Raw genomic sequence first — 23,704 nt, forward strand, 5'->3', positions numbered from 1 at the left:
CTCTTCCCATCTCCCCTCACCTTTTCATTCAGGTGTTTACCTTCTTTGTGACATTCTGACAAAACCTGTAGGTTTTCACTCTTCCCCTTCCTCCCCACCTCTCTCTTCCCATCTCCCCTCACCTTTTCATTCAGGTGTTTACCTTCTTTGTGACATTCTGACAAAGGGCTCAGGCCTGAAATGTTGACTGCCCTTTTACTTCTTTTGGATGCTGAGTGACCTGTGTTTCTCCAGCATTTTTTAATGTATTGCACGAGACCCCCATCATCTGCAGATTTTGTTGTTTACACAACCTTACTGTATTTGTTTTTTTTTTCTAATGTGTTTTTACAGATTAAACACAAATTTGTGATGCTGAGCATGGAAAACATTGATTTTGTACGAGGCCACTCATTCAAATGATGTGTCTTGAATTATCACCACCAAAGCAGACTTTAAATAGCTTACATATATATCATTTGACATCATCATTTAGAGCAGTGGTTCTCCACCTTTTTCTTTCCACTCGCTTATCATTTTAATTATTCCCTATGCCATAGGTGCTCTGTGATTAGTAAGGGATTGCTTAAGGTATGTGGGTGGAAAGAGAAAGGTTTGAAAGCCACTGTTTAAATGGTACTTAATTGACTCGTTATGTGCATGGTTTCAGAACTCCAAAGGAAATGGGCTAATGACAATTTTTCTCAAGCAAAATATTTCAGTAACCATTGTTCGAAAACCATTGCTTTAGTAGATTTGCTTCATTTTCCTTAAGTTGGTTTTCATTATTTTCAAGGTTCCCAAGCTTCCGTTCCCACTCACACCTTAAGCCATCCCTTTACTAATCACAGAGCACCGATGGCATAGGGATTACTTAAAGTGGTATGTGAGTGGAAGAAAAAAGATTGAGTACCAATAATATAAAAGTATTTCCATTTTTACCTCCTTGATGATAACAGTCTAATTGTTGTTCTTTCTTCAGTTATTTCAAACATTGACTTTATTCTATTTATTGATTCTTCCTCCTTTCTGTTTTGCCCATAGGCACATGACTCAGCAGGAGACAAATAAAACTATCAGCTCCTCGACAAAGTATATCAAGCAGCTTTCAGAAATAGTTCGCGGATCATCCAGGGTAAGCGCAGCTGAAATGAAACAATAATTTTAGATATTATGCAAATGAGTCCTGAAATTAAAATGTAATCGCCAGAAAATTAAAACCGGCAATAGTTGCATGTAAAATATAATTACTTCTTGCCTTGGCTGTTATCCATTTTTAACTAATCTCGTCAGTGCATCCTGAATTATTAATTTATTTTCAATTCCAGTTTTATTCATCCATCAATAATAAAACTTCATTTAATATGGTAACCTCACTTGTTTTGGGCTGATGTGCCAGAATATTAGATCTTTTTTTTTTGTTGTCGATTTACAGTGACAAACTTGCCCAAGATACTGCAGTATTTCTGATCACAGGGAAGTGCACAGTATTGTGGTCTTAAATTGACAAGACGATTATCAAAGGAGGGAATATTTGGCCCGTTTGTCCAACATCAGGCAGCCCCATCCTTCGATTACAACTGATTGTTGAACGTAGCCTGGGAAATAGATTTGAAAATGATGAAAACCAACTTAAGGAAAATGTAGCAAATCTACTAAAGCAATGGTTTTCAAACTTTTTCTTTCCACTTACATGCCACTTGAAGTAATCCCTGTGCCATACGTGCTCTGTGATTAGTTAGGGATTGCTTAAGGTGGTATGTGAGTGGAAAGAAACATTGAAAATCTCTGCTTTAATAGTGCCTAACTGACTCGTTTTGTGCATGGTTTCATAACTCTAAAGGAAATAGGCCAATTACAATTTTTCTTAAACCATATATTTCAGTAACAATTGGGTCTAGAGCAGTGGTTCTCAGCCCTTTTTTTCCTACTCACGTACCACCTTAAGCAACGCCATATAAATCACAGAGCACCTATGGCACAGGGAATAAGGTGGTATGTGAGTGGAAAGAAAAGGTGTAAAAACCACTGAATGAAAGGAATACGGTGGTTCAAGCAGCATCAATGGGAGGAAAGAATTGTCAACATTTCAGGTCAAAGCCATTCACCAAGACCTAGAAACACTCTCCACATTCTTATTATTCATTATGTTGCTGAGGATTTTCTCTATTTCAGTCTCATGTCCTGGCGAATCAGATTTGTATAAATTTTTATACTGTTGTTTAAATATTTAATTTATCTCTTTCTGATTATATACAACTGTATCGTTTTCCTTCTTCATAGCAATTATCACTCTTGTTGATTATTCAGCCTTCACTTGCCATCAGTATTCAATGTGCCCTTTCTCCTAATTTGTAGTGTTTCTGTTTTGTGTTTAATATTGTCCTCTCTACTCTATATGTTGAAAAGTATTGTATTGAATTTTCTTATATTCCATTATTCTATATTTATCCTGTTACCCCGTTCTCTGATATTCTTTTTCTAATTTTCATATTTCTGTCTCCAACTTATTTATTTCTTCATTAAATTCTCTTTTAATCTTTTTTATAAATGAAATGATTTGTCCTCTTAAATATGCCTTTAATGTATCCTATATTAAAAAAAACATTATCTATCGATCCCAAATTTGTTTCACCAAAAAAATCAATCTGCCATTTTATAAATTGTCTAAAATCCTCCCTTTTTAGCAACATCATATTCAATCACCACCTACATTTGCTTCTCTGTTTCTCTGGCATTTGTGTTACTAAAGTTAGTGGTGAATGATCTGAATGTAACATGGGTAAATATTCCTTTTCCAATACACTGTCCGTCAAACTCGATGATAATAAACACAATTTACTATTCTAGTATGTGGATCATATTTTTTTGAATAAAATAAGTAATCTCTTTCCTTAGGATTGGACTGCCTCCACACATCCATCAAGTTTAAGTCTTTAGCCACCTTAGCTCTTGTTACTGTTTTTGCCGATTTATCAGGAATTTGATCCAAACAAAAATTAAAGTCTCCACCATTCAATATATTTTGCCTTCCCTCTGCCACTTTTAGAAACACATCATTCATAAAGGCCTCAATGTCATAATTTGGTGCATACTTATTCATCAATGTCCAAGATTCTGAACAAAGTTTGCTGTTTATCATTACATATTTACCTGCTTGGTCCATGGAAATATTTTCTATGGTAATCAGAACATTTTTATCAATTAGGATTGCCACTCCCGCTGCTTTTGAGTTGAATGATGAAGAAAAGACCTGCCCCTCACCTCCATAACTGCTTCAGTTTATCATGTTCTGCTTGAATAAGATGTGTTTCTTGGAGGAATACCATATCAGCTTTTATCTTTTTTGAATGTGCAAGTATTCACTTCCTTTTGACCATTCTATTCAAGCCATTAACATTAAGACTTATAAACTTCAATGTCTTATGTTATGAGACCAAAAGACCCCAAAACCCAGCAGCAATAGACATTCACCAAGACAAGTGGTTTTTAATCAACTTTAAACATGAATATAGAATCAAACTTTAACTTAACTCTATACTTATACTTAACTATACTCTATACTAACCCAAATTAACCCCCTTCTAATTCTAAGCGCGCGTGTATGCAATGTGTGTGCAAATTTAAGAAAAGTTCTTTGGTTCACAGTTCAATCTCTTTTCTCCTTCTTCCAAGTTCTCTGGATGCAGGCAATTTTTATACTGTGCACAGAATTTAACAGGTATAAAGTTCACCAGGCTTTGGTGCTTGAAAGGTAAATGTTTACCGCTCAGGAAGGTTCTTGTAAGGTTTCCAGGATTTCCACAACTGAGGTACCACCATTATTCACCTCAAGGACTCGCTGATGAAACTTGCCCCATCACAGTTTTCCAGTTGGTAACCTCTTCCTCTAGGCCACCCACAAAGCTCCACTCTGTTCCTCTTATCCAAGAGATACATCAGTCAGATAGCACTCCAGCCATCCACTGCTTTGGAACTTTTCATGAGTTCTTCCTGGATTGCACTGTTCAGTGTCCCACACACACTGCCTGAGAGAGCTTGTGTCCTTCATCTCTCTCTCTCTCCAACTGAAACTCCAGTGAAAAGCATGTGACTCAGGTGACAGGGAGCAGGTAGGTAGGACTAGATCACTTAAATTGGTGCGGACTGGAGGGACTGAGATGGCTTGTTTACGTACTGCAATTGTTATATGTTTATATAGTTAAAACCTTAGAAATGATTGTAGATTTTAGGAAGGGAAAACCAGAGGTGTGCTATCCAGTGATCACTGGGGGATTAAAAGTGGAGAGATAAGCAAATTTAAATTCTTGGGAGTCACTATTTCAGAGGATCGTTCTTGTACCCAACATACCGTGAAGAAAGCACCTCAGCACCTCTGCTTCCTCAGGAAGGGTTTGTGGAGTTTTGATGGGAACCTTGGCAAACATCTACAGATGGGTGCTGACCTGCTACATCACAGTCTGGTGTGGGGGCACCAATTCCTCTTGAGCAGAAAGCCCTGCAATAAGTAGTGGACCCTGCCTAGTACATCACAGGCATAACTCTCCCCACCATCCAGAAAATCTACATGGAACGCTGCCGGCGGAGAGCAGCAGCATTCATCAAGGATTCACACCATCCAGGACATGCTCTGTTCTTGCTGCTGCCATCAGGAAAGAGGTGTGTGTACCACAAGACTCATGCCACCTGCTATACTTCCACCATCAGAGTCCTCAACCAAAAACTCAAGCAGAGAATCATTTATGGAATCTTACCTTGCACATTATTCATTACTGAATATTTTTTTCTGTACCGCATAGTCAATTTGTTTGCATTTCTTTTTTTTGTTTACAATTCTCTCTTTTCTCTTAAGTACAGTTCACATTGACTGGCCCGCAGGAAAAAGAATTTCAGGGTTTTTCTATTATTACATGTTTGCACTCTGACAATAAATTTGAACTTTGATAACTCAATTGATGCTTAAGAGCAAAGGAGGGAACATGTGCCCAGAGGCAGAGGAGGTAGGGGAACTTCAGTGTTCACCAGAGAGAGTGAGAGAGACTTCGGTCAGTCTGAGGTCGGTATAGAACAGGCTATGTGCTGGAGAATGTTGAGATTAAGAAAGAGGAAGCGCTGGATCTTCTTAAAAATATTCAAATTAATGTCCCTGGGAAGAGATATACCCCTACGTTACGACAAGAAGCAATTGAAGAGATTGCTGGGGTATTGGCAATGGTTTTTGTGTTCTCTCTTGCCATAGGGAAGATACTGGAGGATTGGAGAATGGGAAATGTGCTCTTGTTTAAAAAGAGGTAATAGGGTGAATCCTGGGAATGATAGACCTGTAAGTCTTAAGTCAGTGTTGGGAAATCTATTGGAGAGGATTCTTAGGGAGAGAATTTTACGAGCATCCACAGGACCATAAGAATGGCAGAGAGATCACTGGAGTCTCCCTACCTCACAACCCCCCCCTCCCCCCCAACTGTCGACATGATCTACTGGGATCGTTGTCTGAAGAAAGCGCGCAAAATCATCGAGGAACCCCTCCACCCCTCAGCATCTTTCCACTGCTCCTGTCGGGAAGGAGGTACAGGAGTGTCAGAGGCCAGCATCACCAGGCTAAGGAGCAGCTTCTTTCTCCGAGCACTGAACGACCAAAGGAACTGCCCACACTAACCATCCGAGACTCTCATATTTATGAAACAATATTTATTTGTATATAAGAATACTTGTCCAGCATGCGTATTGTCTGTTTGCGTGTGTGATATGCCTGGTTGCATGTAGCAATTTTTTACAGCAAGGTTTGGAAAATACTGCTTTGTCAGGTTGTACTTTTGCAATCAGATGACAATAAATTTGACTTGACGATTTAGAGAAGCAGAGTCTGTTCAGGGATAGCCAGCATGCTAATGAACCGAACTGAGTTTTCTGAGGAGGTAAAAAACTAATGAAGGAAAGGCAGTAGATGTGGTGAATATGGATTTTAGTGCGGCACTTGACAAGATACCCCACGGTAGATTCATTCAGAAATTCATGAGGCAGGGGATCCTTGGAACCTTGGTTCTGTGGATTAAGAATCGACTTGCATGTAGAAAGCAGGTGGTAGTAATGAATGGAACATATTCTGCCTGGAGGTCAGAGACTAGTGGAGTTCCTCAGGGATCTGTTCTGAGATCCCTGTTCTTTGTGATTTTTAGAAATGACCTGGATGAAGGAGTGGAAGGAACTTGATGTCAAAGTCAAACTTGAAAGTGGAGTTCATAGTTGATGTCAGGATTCTTTTATTAAATATTTTATTTTGTTTTTTTTTAATATACATAGTGACATTTTAAATATACAATATATTAAACTTTTTTCTCACAGACACAACGAACAAAAACAAAACAGTCCCTCCCTCCCTCACCGCTTCCATACATACAGATCCGTTCACTGTCAGAGCTTATATATGTTTTAAGAATATAGAGTACATTTGGGGAAACTATATTTTTGTATTTATAATAGTTACTTTTATTTCATTTTTATTACTGTATCTGGACCCCTATGTGGAACAGCTATGGCTGCCAGACTGTAACAAAAAGTGTCATATTTATTCTTTAAGTTACATGTGATTTTTCTTTTCCAAAGGTATAGAGCTGTTCATTTCCACAGCCCGTCGTGCTGAGGGGAGTAGAGGGGAGTCAGACTTCCAAGTGATCACAATACTTTTTTTTTGCCACCGCCCGTGCTATTTTTATATATGAGATTTGATATTTGGTCAATTTGTCGCTTATTTCCATGAAATTACCTAAAATATCCAGCTCCAGGTCGCCCGTGAAGGCCGCTCCTGTTATCCTGGTTAATTTTTCTACAATTTCTTGCCAAAATGGCCTCATCTTCATGCACGACCATGTGGCATGTAGAAAAGCTCCTGTCTCAGTCCCACATCTGAAACACATCTCTGAAGTTTTGGCTTTTGATCTGTGTAACTTTTGTGTGGTAAGATTTAATTGGGGTAAAAAAATTATACTGAACCAGTCCATATCTTGCATTTATAATTGATGTCATGCTGTCCTTACACCAATCTGGCCAGCTTTTTTCTGTAATCACCACACCCAAGTCCAACTCCCATCTTTCCCTTGACTTCTGCAATCCTGGTTTTGGAATTTCACTCTGGAGTGCATTGTACATTTTGGAAGACTACACAAAAGAGTCTGGAAAAACAACCAACTGAAAAACCTCACAAAGATAAGCGTATACAGAGCCGTTGTCATACCTACACTCCTGTTCGGCTCCGAATCATGGGTCCTCTACCGGCATCACCTACGGCTCCTAGAACGCTTCCACCAGCGTTGTCTCCGCTCCATCCTCAACATTCATTAGAGCGACTTCATCCCTAACATCGAAGTACTCGAGATGGCAGAGGCCGACAGCATCGAATCCACGCTGCTGAAGATCAAACTGCGCTGGGTAGGTCACGTCTCCAGAATGGAGGATCATTGCCTTCCCAAGATCGTGTTATATGGCGAGCTCTCCACTGGCCACCATGACAGAGGTGCACCAAAGAAGAGGTACAAGGACTGCCTAAAGAAATCTCTTGGTGCCTGCCACATTGACCACCACCAGTGGGCTGATATCACCTCAAACCGTGCAGCTTGGCGCCTCACAGTTCGGCGGGCAGCAACCTCCTTTGAAGAAGACCGCAGAGCCCACCTCACTGACAAAAGACAAAGGAGGAAAAACCCAACACCCAACCCCAACCAACCAATTTTCCCCTGCAACCGCTGCAACCTTGTGTGCCTGTCCCGCATCGGACTTGTCAGCCACAAACGAGCCTGCACCTGACATGGACATTTTACCCCCTCCATAAATCTTCGTCCGCGAAGCCAAGCCAAAGAAGAAGCATTGTACATTATTGTTATAAATCTGCATCTAGACCATTCTTTCAGTTTCACTAATTTTAGGATGGGAGGATTCTTAACAGAGCAGAAGAACAGATGGACCTTGGGGTCCAAATCCATGGATCTCATGTGGCTGCTCTGCAGGTTGATAGGGTAGATATGTCTTCGTAAATCGTGGACTTGAGTTCAAGAAACATGAGGTAATATTGCAGCTCTCTAAGACTCTGTTTGGAAGGCACTTGGAAAATTGTGTTCAGTTCTGGTCGTCTCATGTCAGAAAGGATGCGGAAGCTTTGGAGAGGGCGCAGAGGAGATTTCCCAGGAAGTTGCCTGTCATATAAGGCAAGGTTAGCAGAGCTGGGACTTTTCTCTTTGGAGCGAAGAATAATGAGAGGTGACTAAATAGAGTTCTACAAGATTATGAGAAGCATATACAGGGTTAAAAGCCATTACTGTTTATCTGGGACAACAGTAGCAAATACCAGAGGACATCTGTATAAGCTGAAGGGAGGAAAGTTTAGGGGAGACATCAGGGGTAAGTTTTTTTTATATATAGGTGCTGAACTTACGATTTTTCAAAGTAATAATGCTTTGAATCCGTACTTTCAATTTTGAATTTCAGTTTGTTCCCACGCTTGCAATATGCGGTACGCTACTCTCTCGTTAATCTGGGTGATGGCAGAGTCACGAGAGAGTATCGTACAGCATATTCTCACGCAATTCTGACTCACCCACGATGCCCCAAGTGCCTTCATTAAGTCTTGATGACGCAGTACATTCTATGAGCTGTTCTCGAGCATCATCAGAAGAGGGTAAAGTTGATGACCCTGTCACTTTAGCGTCCCCACCATCCATCATTTAATTTTAGTTCAATGCTTCAAACATTCTTCATGCCCACTGTGCTTTTGGCTGTGTATGTTAATGTTTTGTTTCAGTGTGGAATAAAGGTATTCAAAATTTAGTTATAAAAAATGATAGGTTCGGAATTCTTTTGCGACTTACGATTTTTTTTGACTTATGATGGGTTTGCCGGGACGTAACTCCATTGTAAGTTGAGGAGCACCAGTACGTAGAGCCGTGGGTGTCTGGAATGTTTTGGTGTGGCTGGTGGTGGAGGCTGGTACAATAGAGTCATTTAAAAGTCTCTTTGGCAGGCACATGGATGCTGGAAAAATAAAGGGTTATGGATATGAGGTAGGAAAGGGTTAGATTGTTCAGTAGGTTTATATAGGCTTGCACAACATTATGGGCCGAAGGGCTTGTACTGTGCTGTGATGTTCAATGTTCTATGCTCTAACATTCATACTGATGAGTAAAGAACACAATTATGTGTTTCGGATTGCAATGAAAAAGACAAAATCAATGAAGTTCAAACAAAGGCAGCGTGATTGGGTGGAGGGAGAAGAGTGGGATCTGGGATGTGACGGGTCCTTCAATATGTTGGCTGCCTTTCCTAACCAGTGGAAGATGTCGATGGAGTCCATGCACGGGAGGGAAGCTTGCTTTGTGTTCTGAGCAGCTTTCACCAAATCATTCAGTTAATAATGTTGAATGATAAACTTGCCCTTTCAGTAATGGAGCTTTCAATTCCCAATCTTATTAGAGTGATGACAGCGCGGGACCCAACCTGACCCTCTGAGTCCATGCTGACCTACTTGCATTACTCCTGCACTCTTCCCTTGTATTCTTGTCAACTCCTTCCAGATTCTGTCAATCACCTGCACAATAGCAGCAAATTTAAATTGGCCAATTAATATATCACCCTCACATCTTTTGGGATGTGGGAGGAAACCAAAGTACCAGGAGGGAGAGCATGGAACAGCACCCGAGGTTAGGCTTGGCACTGTAATGCAGAGCCTCGTCGACCTGTGCTGTCCATGTTCTGTTCAGTGAATGGAAAATTACTATCCAATTTATACACTTATTGCAAATGGATATTTCCATGATTAACCGTTGATTTTTATACACAGTTAGAAGCTGTGAATGCTGAGAATTTGCTATCAATCTGTCAGCATCTAATGATCTATCTGGCAATCCCTTCAGTACAACTGAAAGTAAGGGCTTTCCTGAAACATTGCTACATAATTAACTTTCAATATGGATCTCTATAATTACCTGCTTTGTTTCAATTATTTTCAAATGTTTAGCAACATCTCTATATTTCTTACACACTAACGGTGAATGAACAACCATAACCTGTTACTAACCTGCTGGTCTTGCTGCAATTACTGGGGAGGAAATGTTTAATGAGTGTTTCTTTCTTGTTTGCAGCGGGAGTGGCTCCAATTGGACAGGCTTAAGAACCAGCTGTCGGACTCTATTCAGCGCTATGGAGCTGTGCAGAAGGTAAAGACTCAAAAGAACATGACACCTTTTGATTGATTGTCAACATTTAAGACATTGTTTGCTCCACTTTTCCTGTAGCTTCACTGATGTTCGACCTTGCGCTCTGGGAGAGTTTCACTGCAAGGAAACTGCGTCCTTTTTTGTCGTAATCTCTTACATCAAGCAGCCACGTTCATTGAAAGCGGTAGGATGAGAAAATTGAGCTGCCATTAGACCTAATGCTTCTTATAATCAATTCAAGTTCCTTATACTTCCAGACAAAAAGAAATCATTATATCTGCACAGTTATATTCTGCTTTCGTAGTTAGTCACTTACAAAAAATCCTGTTAAAATACTGCAAAAAACCCTAGCTGAACAGTTAACATTAATTGTAGAAATGCAAGAAGGTGATTAAGCTATAATGTATTCATTTTCATTAATGCGTTTGGAGTACGAAATTGGCTTCGGGTATGTCCTTGTTTCTGATTGTCACTCTTCCCACTTTTTTTTTAACTTTGACTTCTTAAAATGATCCAAAAGAGGACAGTTCATTTGAAATTCAGAGTTCTTTGGAAGAACTTCATATCTAGAGAGGATGATGTTACTTCCAGTGGAGACTGAAATTGGACCATAAATATATGGCTGCCTGAATAAATCTGACAGGAGTTTCAGGTGAAACCATTTTATCTGAGGACTCAATATTGCATACAATTTGCTAACACAGGGACACATTTGAACCACAGTTGGATAACCACATGTCAAACGCCATGTCATGTTTAAATTTTGAGGTTAGATGCTCAATTTCCGACTTGAATCCAATTTTTCAAACATTGTGGGGACCTTCTTTGAATTACTTTCATAATCTTTGATTCGATATAAAGGTAGAACCCACTGCCCCCTCCCCCCAACCCTTGGAGCTTAAAAAAAATTTTGAGCATTTAAAGTTAACTGATCAATGTGCCAACTCTGTACATATCATTTACTTAAGATCTATAGCCCTGCATTCCAAATATAAACTCCACATTTTAACAAAAAAGGAATAATTAGTTCACAAATTATAAGTTTTTTTTCCGAGCATAAATCCGATTGTAATGCACTGGGCCATCTTTGAATATTCAATTCTACATCATTTTTCAAAGTTACAGCTATACATTTTCTTGCTACTGCTTGCCCTAACCGCACAAATCCCAATTACGATTTGTCAGCCAACCCCGGAATAATTGCATTCATATAAACATATCATTGGATCTAATTGCAAATTAATTATAAATTAAGAGTTATAAATCTCTCAAAAATTTTTAACTTTTTCCCAAAAAGATTTAACTTTCTTACATGCTCAAACAGGATGCGTAAAAGTACCTATCTTTTCCCCACATCTAAAACACAAATCTGATTAACTAAATCCATATTTCTTCAACTTCTCAGGAGTCAAATACAATTGATGAATGAAATTATAATTAACAAAAAAGAATAATTATTTTTCCCGTATAAACACGATTGTAATTCACCATATTATATCTCACATTAATTGGTGTTGTAACACTATCAGTACACCTATTTGACCATTCTTCCCAATTCAATTCAATATCTAAATCTTTCTCCCATTTCTCTTTGATCCTATATACACCAACTTTTTCCATTTTTTTTTGCAGCCACCTATACATATCTGATATAAACCCTTTCATTTCCTTATCAACCATTAAAATCTCAAACTTCGTTTGACTCGGTAAAATTAAATCCTTACCAAATTACGTTTGCAAAAAATCTCGGACTTGATGATGAGCCAAAATAGAATTTGATGAAATACCATATTTCTCTTGTAATCTATTGAATGTAGAAAATTTACCTCCCTCAAAATAGTCTTATGTAATACTTATTCCTTTCATTTCCCAGTTTTTCAAATAGGGATTATTTAAAGAACACGGAATTAATTTATTCTGAAACAGAGATGATTTTATTGAGATTTTTCCTTTAGATCCTATAAGTTGATCTCGCTTATACCAAATAACCATTATATGTCTTAATACTGGTAATTTATATTTTTGTAGCAATAAGGGATTCCATTTATAAATAAAATAACTAGTTTCTTTTTCAAAAATTTGATCCAGTTCAAAATTTTCCCACACAGGTGGTTGTTGAATATCAAATAATCTATTAATAAATTTCAGTTGTGCCGCTTCATAATCATTTTGAAAGTGCGGTAATTGAAGTCCACTCCATTCATATTGCCATGTTAATTTTTGCATAGAGACCCTTGACATTTTACCTTTCCCCAAAAATAATCGAATTACTTTGTTTAATTCCTTTAAAAATTTCTTTTGTATCACACTTGGAATAGATTGATAAAGATATTGTATACGAGGATAAATATTCATTTTTATACAATTTACTCTCCCAATTAAAGTTAATGGCAAGTCTTTCCATTTCTGTAAGTCAACATTAATCTTAATTAACAGCGATATATAATTCAAATTATATAACATAACATAACAATTACAGCACGGAAACAGGCCATTAGGCCCTTCTAGTCCGCACCGAACCAAACACCCCTTTCTAGTCCCACCTCCCTGCACAATGCCCATAACCCTCCATTTTCTTCTGATATTCTCTATTAACATAACTCCTAAGTATTTAATTTTATTAGACCATCTAAATTTAGTAATATGTCTGAAATCTGTATAATCTTCATCTAATATAGACAATATTTCACTTTTTTCCCAATTAACTTTATATCCTGAAATTATACCATATTGATTTAACAGATTCTGCAACATTTTCAAAGATTCTTTGGGATATGTTAAATATATCAACACGTCATCAGCGAACAAATGTTCACCTATTTTAATACCTTTAATACCAAAGTCTTGTCTTATAGCTTGAGCCAGAGGTTCTGTTATCAAAGCAAACAATGCTGGTGAAAGGGGACAACCTTCTCTAGTTGATCGAGATAATGTAAAGCTGATTAAATCTGTCCATTTGTCATTATTCTTGCAGAAGGATTAGTGTTTAAAGCTTTAACCCAAGTAGTAAAGAGCAGTCCAAAATTAAATTTTTCTAAAACCTTAAATAAAAATTTCCACTCGACCCTATCAGAAGCTTTTTCCGCATCTAACTCTACTATCATTGGTTGATTAACTTGCTATCTCACAGCATTAATTATTGAAATCAGTTTAGTGATATTATCAACAGAATATCTACCTTTTATAAAACCAGCCTGATCAACATGTACTAATTTTGGCAAATGATTAGCTAATCTATTAGCCAGTACTTTTGCCACAATTTTATAGTCCACAGTTAATATTGATATTGGTCGATAAGAAGACACTTTTAAAGAATCCCGATCTTTCTTTGGAATAACAGTAATTAATGCCCTTGAAAAAAACCAGTTTCAGTTGCCTGTTTCAAAACTGCCATATATACCAGAAACAACAAATCATTAAATTCTTCATAAAATTCCATTGTAAACCCATCTTCTCCAGGAGACTTTCCTCCTGGCATCAATTGTAATGCTTCCTTAGGTTCTAATTCCGTAAAAGAACTATCTAAATCCTTAATATCCTTCACACTCAATGATGGTAAATCTAAATTTTCCAAAATCGAATCAGTTTGCTGAGTATTCTGCCTAATTTCAGATGTATAAAGATCACTATAAAATTTCAAAAATTCCTCATTAATTTCCTATGGCTTATAAGTAATCTCTGAATCTTTCCTAATTGCATTAATCGTTCTTGATGCCTGTTCAGTTTTCATTTGCCAAGTCAAAACTTTATGTGCTCTTTCACCTAACTCATAATAATGTTGCTTCGATCTTTGAATAATTTTTTTCATACTTATAAGATTGCAAAGTATGATAACGAAGCTTTAATTTAGATAATTGTATCTTTTTTATCTTCAGTAGAATTCTTCTGGAATTCTTTCTCTTACATTTCAATTTCTTTTTCCAAATTTTGACTTTCAATCAAATACTGTTTTTTAACTTTTGCTGTATATCTAATAATCTGACCTCTCAAATATGCTTTTAAAGCATCCCATAAAACAAATTTACTCTGGACTGACTCTTCATTCATTTGTAAATTAAAATTTTTTTACTCTCTAATATATTTAATAAATTCAGTTTTTTTTAGTAGCATGTCATTAAATCTCTAACGATAAGTATTTCCTACCTTCTCGGTGCCATATATACAAGAAACAACAAATCATTAAATTCTTCATAAAATTCCATTGTAAACCCATCTTCTCCAGGAGACTTTCCTCCTGACATCAATTGTAAACCAACAACAGCGAATGGTCAGACAATGTTCTACTTTTATTCTCAGCTTGTGTAAATCTACCTTGCAACTGAGCTGAAACTAAAAATAAATCAAGTCTAGAAAACGAATTATGCCGTGCAGAGTAAAAAGAAAAATCTTTTTCAGTAAGCTTCAATTGTCTCCATATATCCATTAAATATAAATCTTTCATCACCTCAATTATTCTCTTTGCCATTTTAGTTCTCTTCACGATTTTTGGAGATTTATCCAACGAAGGATATAAACAGCAATTAAAATCCCCTCCGACCAAAATTTTCCCATTTGATTTGTTCAGATTTAAAAAGGTGTCCATAATAAATGCTTCATCCTCCTCATTCAGTGCATAAACATTCATCAGTCCAAGCTTCTGAGAATATTTTACAATTCACCATTAAGACTCTACCAGCATTAGCAAAAAAATCCAAAATAAATGGTACTTTCTTATTTATCAAAATAGCTACTCCTCTGACTTTAGAATTGAACGATGAAGCCATCACATGTCAGACCCAGTCTCTTTTCAATTTCAAATGTTCCTTCTCTGTCAAATGAGTTTCTTGCAAAAATGCAACATCCACCTTCAACTTTTTAATATAATCCAATAATCCAATATATGTTTCCATTTTATTGGATGATTTAACCCCTTAACATTAAAATTCACTAAATTCAAATGATTCATTATCTCCTATAGAGTGGCAATTAACACAGTCGGCTCTTACACTAAAAGGCGGCTCCCTCTCTAAATCTACTAAAACAAGAAACCCCCCTCACACAAAAAAAAGAAAGGAAAAACCCCCCTTCACTAAATTGAGATTAATATATAGAAAAAAGAACCCCCCCAACTAAGAAAAAAACCTCCCATCTCCCCCCCCCCAAAAACGGCAAAGCAGTACCCCCATCGTCAACAGGGTGTGGTCGGTACTGCTAGCGGCAGATGACTTCTAATTCAGCAGGCTCATCAACTTCTCCCCGGCCGGACTTCCAAAAACAGTTAATTCATGAACTTATTGTCCAGATTGATTTGTAGTATCTTCCGCCATGTCAATTAGTTGCACCATCTCCTTCTTCTGCAGTTCCATTCTTAACTTTGGAAATATTGATTGCTGGCTTCTTAGGAAGATAGAAACTCAACTTGTTATCTGGTAAAGAATTAGCAAAGGTTAAAGCATCCTTATTTTTTTAACTTTATTTATTCGTTCAAAATACAGATAATAAGTAACATATATAACAATAAACTAAGCATGAATGATATATTTTATATAATATAAAAGAAAAAAAGAAAGAAAAAAAGAAAAAGAGAAAAAAAAGGAACCCCCCCCCCTTTCAGCCAACTCTCCTAAGGAGAGCCATAAAGAGAAAAAAAATTAAAGAAAAATTAAGCATACATTTTAAGATCTAATAAATGTAAATCAAATTGTAAATATTCTGAATATAACAACCACTTATTAATTTTTTAAAAACTATAGTTATCACGCAAAACATATGTTTTTTTCCATTATTAAACAATATCTCATCTCATTATGCCATCTATTAATATCAATCATATTCGTATCTTTCCACGTACTAGCAATACATTTTTTCGCTACAGATAATGCTAAATATACAAAAGCAAGTTGAAATTTATCTAATCCCAGACCTTTCAGAGGTTGAAAACTACCCAATAAAAATACTGTCGGATATAAAGGTATTTTAATCTTATACAGGTATTCCATAGGCAATTGTACTTTCTTCCAAAAATATTGTATATATATACATGACCAAACCGCATGAAAAAAGTTCCAACAGCGTTACCACTTCTAAAACACAAATCTGGTTCATGAAAACCATATTTTTTTAGCTTTTCAGGTGTTAAGTATAATTGATGTAAAAAATTATAATTAATCATTGCATAACGTGCATTTATCAGTCTAGTTACACTTTCATAACAAATATCTGACCAATCATCCTCGGAAAAAATAAAACCAATCTCCGCGGACTGTTTAAACCTCGAAGATATTTGACATATCTACTAATATTACTAAGAACTAATAATATTGATATATAAAAACTCAAATCAATGTAACTAGGCCCTCCAATAGGAGAAAAAGAAACCACAAATTAAAGACTAAATAAAATGAAAATGAAAAAAAAAGATAAAGTAAAAAAAACTCTCCCCAAAAAAAACTACCAAAAGGTAGTAATCCCTAAACTAAACTTGGGTGTGGATCACCCACCAATGGCTGATGACAAATAGAACATAGAGCAAATCTCTCCCTCCCCAGCCAAACAAAGAATAACAACATCATAATGACATAAAAATAAAGTAAGAATAAGAAAGTTCTTCTATTCATCCAAGAGATTCCAAACTCGGCGACCTCATTTCAAGAAAAGTTAGACTCTTTCCATTCCCATTTCTTCCATTTCTACCATTTCTTCCATTTCCAGGACAACCAGATTTTTCTTTAGGAGACAATGGTGGGCTACGTCTTTGTCCTCTTACATCTGGCAACGAATCAGCAAAAATCATTGCTTCACGCTCATTCTCAAAAAACCGAGATTGAAAGTCTCCACAAAACACCTTCAACACTGCCGGATAGCGAAAAGTAGACTTACAGCCTTTACGCCACAAAAATTCTTTAATTGGATTAAATCGGCGCCGACGCTGAATAACCTCTTGACTCAAATCAGGATAGAAAAAAACTCTACTATTCTGAATCGTTAAAAGAGCTTGTCGTTATCTCGCATTTTGCACTGCTAGACGAAATATTGTTTCTCTGTACAAATAATTCAAGCATCGAATTATCACGGGTCTCGGTGATTGACCAGGCAGAGGTCTTCTTCCTAAGGCTCTATAAGCTCTTTCCAATACCAAGCCTCCAGAGAAAAATTCTTGCCCCAATATTTGTGGGATCCATTCTGTAAAAAAAAAGAAGAGGATCTTGTGCTTCCATACCTTCCGGCAAACCAACAATCTTCACATTATTCCTTCTGCTTTGATTCTCCAAATAGTCTACTTTCCTCTCTAACTCCTTCTCACGTTCTCGCAATTCTTTAACGGATTTTTCCACCTCCATCACTTTTTCTGTATTAGAGGCTACTTGCTGTTTACATTCCAAAAAAGCAGACTGAAATTTTTTTAAATCTTCAGAAAATGCTTCCACACGTGCATTAACTGTAGTGAATTCTGACCTCATACTATCTTTCCTTTGAGCCAACTTTTGCATTATCGGCTGAGTGACAATATTTAACAGATTAAATTGTAATTCAGAAAGACTCAACCCTGCTTTCTTTAACGTAGTGACAGAACCAGGTAACTGCAGCTCCTGCTGCAGCTTAACAGCAGGCATTTTAACAGTCTTACTGCGAGTCTGAACTCCCCCGACCTCCTCAGAAGATTGATGCCAGTCTCCCCCCACAACTCGCTGTTGTTTCAAGAACTCACAGATAAGATCGAGCTCTTCAGGTTGGAGTACTGCCTGAGTGGTTTCAAACAATGGAGTCATTTTCCTGCGTGCTCCCTCTGTTAGAGTTAAAGCATCCTGAGCTTTTTCAAAAAATTGATACTGAGATGGCCCATAATACACTTTCACACAGCTGGATATCTAAATGTCGATCTATAACCTTTCCTCCACAATGCTGTCTTAACTTGATTAAACTCCTTGCGCTGCTGTATAACTTTCTGACTTAAATCCACATAAAAGAAAACTCTACAGCTTGTACCATTATTGGATTCTGATCAACACAAACTTTCTGCACGGCAAGATGTAAAATTGTCTCCCAATCCTGATATCTTAAACATCTAATTAAAACCACACTCGGAGGTTGTCCTGGAAAAGATTTCCTTCTTAACGTCCAATGAGCCCTATCCCATTCCAGTCCATCTGGAAATGATTCCATCCCTAATATTTCTGGAATCCATTTACGAAAAAATTTCTTAGGATCTTGACATTCGATATCCTCCGGAAGTCCAACTATTTTGACATTATTCTGTCGACTTTGGTTTTCCAATGAGTCAATCTTTTGCATAAACATATTCTTCTGCATATCCCATCCAGACACTGATTCTTCCACTTGATCCATTCTGTCTTCAACATACTTACATCTTTCCTGTACTTCAACCACTGCAATCAAACATTTATTAAGGTCCCCTTTCATAGCAGCAATTTCTCCACACACATGAGATATTTTGCCTTCATCAATATTGTTCATCAATATTATGAAAGCCAGTAGTTATATAGGTCATAATATTTTCATTCTGCTTTGTTAACTCTTCAAACATTGTAACCACGTCAGGTCCAGGTGAAGGATTTGTTAAAGTAGGTGAAATAGCAGATTTAAAAGGAGAAGCCATTTTTGTAGTTCTGGGCCTACCTTCCATTACTTCAGCTGGCACCAGTAACAATTCCTGGTCCTCTTCGTCCAAATAGTCAACTTGCTCTTCATCTTCATCTTCTGGTATTAAAACATCCTCTCTAGCCGCCCTGCTGCGGGTCTGGACCCCAGTCCATGTTGGGCCGACCTGCTCAGCCTGATGTGGAGCATGTCTGCCTGCAGCATGGAACCGGTCCAGCACTTCGTGGAAGCACGTCGTCGGGTGCATGCCCATAGGGCCCGTTGCATGGTAGTGTGCACTCGCTGGCACGTTGGCACACATCAGGATGCTGATGGCAGCGCCGTTCCTACTCGGCCCCGCTCGACTTGCCACCCTGGGCCACGCTAACCACATCGCGCCCGCGGACATCCTGAACGACATCGGCGCCATTTTTTGTCGACTAGATCCTCGGAGAGGTTGATCTTCATCCAAGTTCCTCCGGAGATGTCCTCTGAGGTTTGGGTTCCATACTTAATCGATCCTGGTGCTCCTTCTGTTCAGTAGGCCCAGATTTTTCACTTTTTCCCCACAAATTTAATAACTAATTTCTTTTGCTTCTGATCTCTTCCTTTATTCATTTCTTGCAACTCCAACACTTAATACTTCATCTAATAGACTTTTTAACTTTTAAACAGTCTTTACAATTCGGGCATTAATAAGTCCTGCCAGGGAGAAACAGATCCCACATCTTTGTTCAACACCATCTTGCCACGCTCCCTTCAGAGAGATTTTTTTTTACACAGAGAGTGTTGGGTACCATGGGTGATGCTGATGGAGGATCATGCAATATAGAAGACTCTTAACTTGGCTTATGGATGTAAGAAAAATAGAGAGTTTTGGAGTTAACAAAGCAGAATGAAAATATTATGACCTATATAACTACTGGCGGTAATGTTCTATGTTTGTTCCTGTTTCAGTTTAGCCCTCACTGTTAAATGCATGCCTTGGTGTGAGACAAAGTGGTCTTTCTTTCTCCTTGTAATTTCGTTATTATCTTAATCAAGAATTAGATTTTAATCAAATCCATTACACGCTTCTATCATTGCTTCATGTGTTGATTCGTAATTTATTTCTTAACTGCTTCTCGTAGGATTATTAGTTATCCAAATATTAGGAAAGATGCATTGAAGCCTTGGGTTAATCAGTTCACCTTTTTATTAATAACTGCTCTTTGCCTCTGAACAGTGTGTCTCACCACAATTTCAATCAAAATTGATCCAAAGTGTGCAGGATTGGTGAGTTCAGGTTTCAATCAGGGGCATTGTAGATTTTTCCATCCCCTCTCTTCTGTAGAGTATATGTTATATTAGAACCTTGCTTGTGAAAGAGTCAGAAGAGATTTGCCTCAGGTGTTTGCTTTATATCTGAGGTGATTTGAAATCTGGAGTAACCTGAGAGTGGAATACGGTGGAGTGCTTTGTTTTTTTTTGTCTGAACATTACTGAAAGTTGGTTTCATTACAAAAAAAATCAGGTCACAGATATGAATCTTAAAAACGACTCCCTAATCGCTCCAGATGAAGAGCTCAGGTCCGCAACAGTGACTTCCTTTTCCTTCCATTGGATGCTATCTGACCTGCTGAGTTCCTTCAGCACTGGAGCCAGTATCTGCAGATTTTCTCGTCTACCTCCCAAATTCTGAGGAACTCAGCACAGCATTCAGATGGATCTTGCACATCATGAGCAATTTTCCCTCCACTGATCTGATTTGATGTATGTCCATTGTTCAATATTCACAAGATGCACAAGACAAAGGAACAGAACCGGGCCACTAGTCCCATTAAGTCTACACTCGGCTACTCCTCACTAGTTCCAATTTCCAGCCTTTTCCCCATATCCCTTGATACCCTCACTAATGAGATACTTGTCTATTTCTTGTTTAAATACTCCCAGTGATCGGGCTTCCACTGCTGTATGCGGCAGTGAGTTCCAAAGACCAAATGAAAGAAGTAAAATAAAATTTCATTTATATAATAGTGAAATAAATGTGAGAATATCTGCTTTGGTGGTTGTAGTTGAAGAATAAATAATGGTCACGGCACTCTTTTCCTCTATCCAATTATAATCTGTGAATTCCCTTGGGCTTAATTTATTTTGTTAGCTTAGAACCTATCTTTGAGGCACAGACCAAGTGAACATCAAGACGTAAAACTCTATGGAAGAAGTGCAAGTGAATCAGGTTTTGGCTGGATATTGCAAGGCTTGTAACATAAAACAAACATTCCAGAATTAAGTGGGAATATGTTGAAAGGAATGTTGCTCTTTGTATTGAAGTTACTCTTTTTGAAAGACACTATCAAATCATCCTGACTCTTTTGCAGAATGGCATCAATCTCCACATTTCATCATTTGACCATTTAACTGCAAATTACAAAATGTGTTTGTTGCTTTCTTTGTGCTAAGTAGCTGCAGAACGTGAATTGAATGGAAAAGAAATTCATTTTTCACTGGTGTGAATTTTGTTTCCTTCAATTAATTTAAAAGGTAAGAGTCGCAGTTAGAAAGCATTCATCCTATCTTTGAAATGCCAGATTTATTTCACAACCACCGATTTACTTTTGGAAGTTGTGAATTGTTATTATTGTCAGTACCCATGCCTGTTAGTCTGCACATTTGTCATGAACAGCAGAGAAGTCAAAGAGCAATTAATTTTGATCTTAACGGCGATTCTCCAGATTCGCGGCAGGGATAAACAGGCCAACATCAGCATCTTCTCCCAGGCATTGAGGCCTAGATTGCAATCAGTTAGGTAAATTGGGCCATGTCAATTACACTGGACTCTTCAAACAGACGGAATTATAACTTTTAAAAGATATTGAGACAGCTGCGTGGCTCTGAAAGATTTAGAGGGATATGCGCTGAATGCAGGCAAGAGGGACTAGCTTAGTTAAGCTTGACAAGTTGGGCTGAATGGCCTGTTTCCTTGCTGTAAAAGACTCGGAGTCCATGACTATTTTGAGGAAGATGCACCAAATTGAAAGAGGAAAATTTTCAAGGATTTCCCCAAAGCCTCCTTAAAGTAAAATAACATACCCACCAAATCTTGTCCTGCTGAGGCTCAGAGACATGGGGTGACTGACCTGGCTGATACCACTGCTTTCTGATAGGTCATCCCCCTCAGCCTCCCGGATGTCCAGAGACTTTTTAACTTCAGCTCCACTTCAGGATCTGGAAACACCAGGGACCAAGGACACAGAAATTTATCTTAATATCGTTCATCCTGCAGGAGGAGAATCGAAAGATCCAGCCCTGACCACCCTATGGCCAGAGAATCCCAGAGATTCACCACCATCCACGAGAGTAAATCTCAACATTCATGTGGTTTTACATCACTGATTCTTTATCTTGAAGCAATGCCACCTGGTTCAAGATTCTTGCACTAAATGAAAACCAGTGCAATATCTACCCTGCAATCCCCCCTAAACATTTTGTATGTTTGAATAAAGTCACCCTCATTCCACTCAACTCCAAGGGCCAAACTATTTAGTCTCTGTTCGTGGGTCTCATTGCAGGAATTAGCCTGGTGAATTTCTTTTGTATTGTCTCTCATTATTATTATTTTTTTAATCCACATGCACTGCGTGACAGGTTTTGATTCTTCTAGATTCACACGATCCTTAATGTCCAGCTCTACTATATCCCCAAGAACTTCCTTCATCTGGAATAATCTCTCGCAAGATAACGCCTTCTGTACCAGTGAACCTTAATCCAGGTCTTTGTGAGAACGACAATGCTCATTTGACAAAAGTGTGGCCAGCTTATTACTATAAGGCCCCATCAGCTTATTCAGGTGGACGTTCCTGGGAAAGGGGAGGTACTTGTGCCAATATGTTCTGAAACCACATTTTTTTCTTCAAAAGCAAATAGCCATTCAGGGTCATCTGTGGAACGAGAAACAGAGTTAATGTTTCAGGTTGAAGTTCAGCATTTGCCTTGGGTATTCCATGCAATGACTTTAATGAAACAAAGCATTCTAAGGTATTTGAGAGGAGCATTAGAAAATGGAATTCAACATGGAGCCACATGAACAAGAGCTTGGATCAAAGGCGAGTTTTCAGTGGTGTCGTAAAAGAGAAAAGAGATGTTGAGGTCCTCAGGAAGGAAATTCTAGCACCTGTGGTGTGCCCACTAGAGCGAGCGTGGAAGGAAGACACACGAGGAGTCGAAGACAAAGACTGATTTATTGCACTAGCAGCTTTCCTTTTATGGGGCCCCTGGTGTTGACGTCAGGGCCCTGTATCACCGGAGTGCTGGCCTCGGGTTGGGTGGCGATCCCCGCCGGAGTTCCCCATCTTCCCACCGTGCGGAGGTCACCTGGGACGGCGGCCAGTGTCACTCTCAGGGTTGTGTGGTCGCCGCATTCGTCGGCCATCTTGCAGGCCGGTTTGTGTCTCCGTGTGCGGGCCACTACACAAAACCCCCAGAACCACCAACCGGGCTATTGTCCGTAGTCTTCGGTGGCCTGCCCCTGAGTTGCAGGGGTGGAGTGGAGACCTGCTCATTATAGTCCAGATATACCGGTTTCAGGCGGTCGACAGTAAAGGTCTCCTCCTTACCGCCGATGTTGAGGACAAAGGTGAAACTGTTGTCTCTAATGACCTTGTAGGGCCCCTCGTAGGGTTGTTGTAATGGTGCACCCCTCTTCACGAACACCTACTGCCAAGTCTTTAGGTCCTTCAGGATGCTATGCTTGGGCTGGCCATGCAGTTGGAGTTGCCGCAGGACCAAGAACCCCAGAATTTGCCGCAGACTCTTGAGGGTCGCCTTGGGAGGCTTCTGGTCATTTATTGATTAAAGGCGCATCATAGAGCATCTCCACCGCCGAGGCTTTGAAATCTTCCTTCAGCGCAGTATGGATGCCCAGGCGGACCTAAGGTAGTTCGTCCACTCAGTTGGGACCCTTGAGC

General features: G+C 38.5%; 1 protein-coding gene across 12 annotated transcripts in view; it reads left to right on the top strand.

Annotated features, from left to right (window-relative positions):
* The window catches only part of tsnare1 (T-SNARE Domain Containing 1), a 962,849-nt gene that overhangs the window by 661,627 nt on the left and 277,518 nt on the right, over window positions 1-23,704 (top strand). For all 12 annotated transcript variants that reach the window (XM_069922261.1, XM_069922260.1, XM_069922262.1 and 9 more), the window contains 2 exons: window positions 1,024-1,114; window positions 10,107-10,181. In XM_069922261.1, the coding sequence (XP_069778362.1) occupies window positions 1,024-1,114; window positions 10,107-10,181 (166 nt within the window). The remainder of the gene's footprint in view (window positions 1-1,023; window positions 1,115-10,106; window positions 10,182-23,704) is intronic.

This window comes from Narcine bancroftii, chromosome 2 (genome assembly GCF_036971445.1).
Source record: "Narcine bancroftii isolate sNarBan1 chromosome 2, sNarBan1.hap1, whole genome shotgun sequence".
Classification (NCBI taxonomy): domain Eukaryota; kingdom Metazoa; phylum Chordata; class Chondrichthyes; order Torpediniformes; family Narcinidae; genus Narcine; species Narcine bancroftii.